Here is a 2,573-nt window from a genome sequence, read left to right as displayed (position 1 = left end):
CAGATTTTTGATGAGGTAGGGCATGTTGAGGGTGGTATGGCCATAGACCAAGCTCCAGATTCAAGGTACCTTTACCTGTGCAAATTTCTCATTATGCAGTCACAACAATGCCTGAAATTTCAATGCTAAAATAAAACGCATGTTAATCAACAAGCACAGGCCTTTAAGTACTAAAAGCCCCCAAATAGTTTTCTGCCTCCCATAACTGAAGCAGAGTGACATCTCACCTTTACTTCTAAATATAGCTCAAATGTTCACCCTAAATACTCTGGTTGCTAAAATCACAAATGTCAAGGATTATAATGCTCCCTGAGAGCTTCCGGAGGCTCAGCTCCCTACCTTTTCCAATGCCTTGTCTTGCACAGCTGGCCCTGAACCTGGAGGAGGAGGGGCTCGGCGCTTCTTCATCTCCGACTTCACAGACACTGCTGAGATGCTGCCCAGAGAGAGGGATGGACCCAGCATAATGGAACGTGAATGCACGGTCGGGGAGTTAGGCGTTGTTAAACAGCCCTGGTGGGAACAGACAAGACAAAAGCTCATCAATATGAGATGACTTCTCTCTGTGTGACGCTCACACATGAAAATAAAACAAAGTGCCAAACTGTCCACCCAAGCTTCTAATAGCATCTGTTTTCACTGGCAGGCTTGAATGTCCTGAGCAAAACCCGTTTTCACTTTGCTGGGAAAGTTATAGAAGGCACTGCAGGACAGATGCATACGGTAAGGTTTATTTTCTTAACCATGAAGGAAACAGCAGACTTCTTACATCTCTAAGAAGAACACGTAGCAGCTGGAGTCATTTACTATTCCCGTCCAACCTGCAGGTATGAATCAGGTATGCTGATACATACCTGCAGGTGCGGGCAGACCGAGAAACGCGTCTTCACGAGGAAGAGTGCCAGCAGTCTCTGCCACCTCGAGCAGTTCTTCACCTGCTCCAGGAAGGGGCTTACGTTCCTTCTAATTTTCAGAAGTTGTGAAAAAATGACTGTAGTATGAACAACACGCTGTGAACACTCCCTGTGACCATCAGCGCAGTACTTTGTGAAAGATATCTAATAAACTGAAAATAAGTGCAACCCAGCACACGAATTAATTATTCACAAGGAGCAATTTCTATACCAGAGGGAGCAGGCTAATGGACACATACGTTTTTTTTCAGTCTTTTTTCTCCCTAGGGTCCACTTAATAGAAAAATATGTGTTAGTGCCGAAAGATCACTTAGAGAACTGGCACTCTAACCTCAAATTAAAAACAAAGTGGTGGCTGTCCCCTACCCTGGTACAGGTTGAATATCCCTAACCCCCAATGCAGAAATCCAAATTGCTCCAAAATCCAAAACTTAATGAGCACCAACATGATGCTCAGAGGAGATGCTCATTGGACCATTTTGGATTTTCAGATTAGGGATGTTCAACCAGTAACTATTCCATACAAATCTTAAAAAATCCAACTGAAACACTTCTGGGTCTCCTTATTAGGTTGCATGGCTGGCTTAACATCAGCATAGCCAGGCTAAGCAACTTTCCCCCTTCTCCCCCTCGCCTTTCCCTTTTCTGCTCCAGGAACAGGAACGGGGCAGTGAAATTCCTCTCCTGGGAAGGGGTAAACGTGACCATTATCATCAAAGGAACGTCTTGTGGGCTGTGGGAACAGGCTTCAGGCTGGAGTGCTTTGCACTGATACAGTAACAACATTAATCAGAAGCCTATGCTCTAACTGACCAGGTGTTAGCAGACTACGAGGGCTGTGTCACCTTGCAAACCACTGATTTCGAAATTGCCCATTACTCTGCCAGAACCCTCAAGGGCTTATAAACTCCCGCTTTCCTTTGTTCAGGGGAACTGATCTGACTCAGTCTCCCCTCCACGTTGGTGGAAATAAAGCTGCTTGGCTGAAATAGTGCCTGGCTCAGGTCTTTCTCTCCCTTTTCTCCATCTGCCGAACCTAACACTCCCCACCCTGCCTGATTTTCTTCCAGTGCACATAGAACCTGGGACGTATTCCACACTGAGGGTCAGCCCAGGACAGGGGATAAGCCCACAGACCCTGCAGACCCTGTCCAGGGTTGACTCCTGGCTTTGCCACTTACAAACCGCATGGCCTCGGGCAAGTTTTTAATTTCACTCTGCTTCAGTTTAACTCCTGTAAAACCCAGCTGATACCCGTTCCTGCATCACAGAGTTACCATTTGAACTACATGGCTCACCACATGTAAAAGCTCTAAAGTGCTCTCATCACAAAGTAAGCATCCAAAATGTGTGAGCTACTATGATTATTACATATTTGCTTATCTGTCTCCCTTTACAATGTGAGCAGACACAGTAAGGACGGACATGCTCACCCATGGTCACCCACCACCATATGCCAATCCCAACAGTTCCTGGTGCGTGGAGGGACCTTGAGTTGACATTTGTGGAATGAATGAACGGATGGGGAGCCTCTGGGCACCTCTGCTTTCATATTTTACATCATGAACGTGTGGGTAAGATTTCATGTGAACACTGGCTCTCCGTATTGAAAATAAACAAAGGAAACCTATCATATTAAGCAATGGCTCGGTATTATTT

At 45.7% G+C, this 2,573-nt stretch overlaps 1 protein-coding gene across 1 annotated transcript in view; it reads right to left on the bottom strand.

Moving 5' to 3' along the window:
- The window catches only part of COBL (cordon-bleu WH2 repeat protein), a 252,917-nt gene that overhangs the window by 164,406 nt on the left and 85,938 nt on the right, over positions 1-2,573 (bottom strand). Inside the window, exon 9 of the mRNA XM_008571826.1 lies at positions 340-513. Within this exon, the coding sequence (XP_008570048.1) occupies positions 340-513 (174 nt within the window). The remainder of the gene's footprint in view (positions 1-339; positions 514-2,573) is intronic.

Source organism: Galeopterus variegatus, unplaced genomic scaffold (genome assembly GCF_000696425.1).
Source record: "Galeopterus variegatus unplaced genomic scaffold, G_variegatus-3.0.2 Scaffold44, whole genome shotgun sequence".
Taxonomy (NCBI): domain Eukaryota; kingdom Metazoa; phylum Chordata; class Mammalia; order Dermoptera; family Cynocephalidae; genus Galeopterus; species Galeopterus variegatus.
Note: the sequence above shows the minus strand (reverse complement) of the source record. Positions and strands in the feature narration are given on the sequence as shown.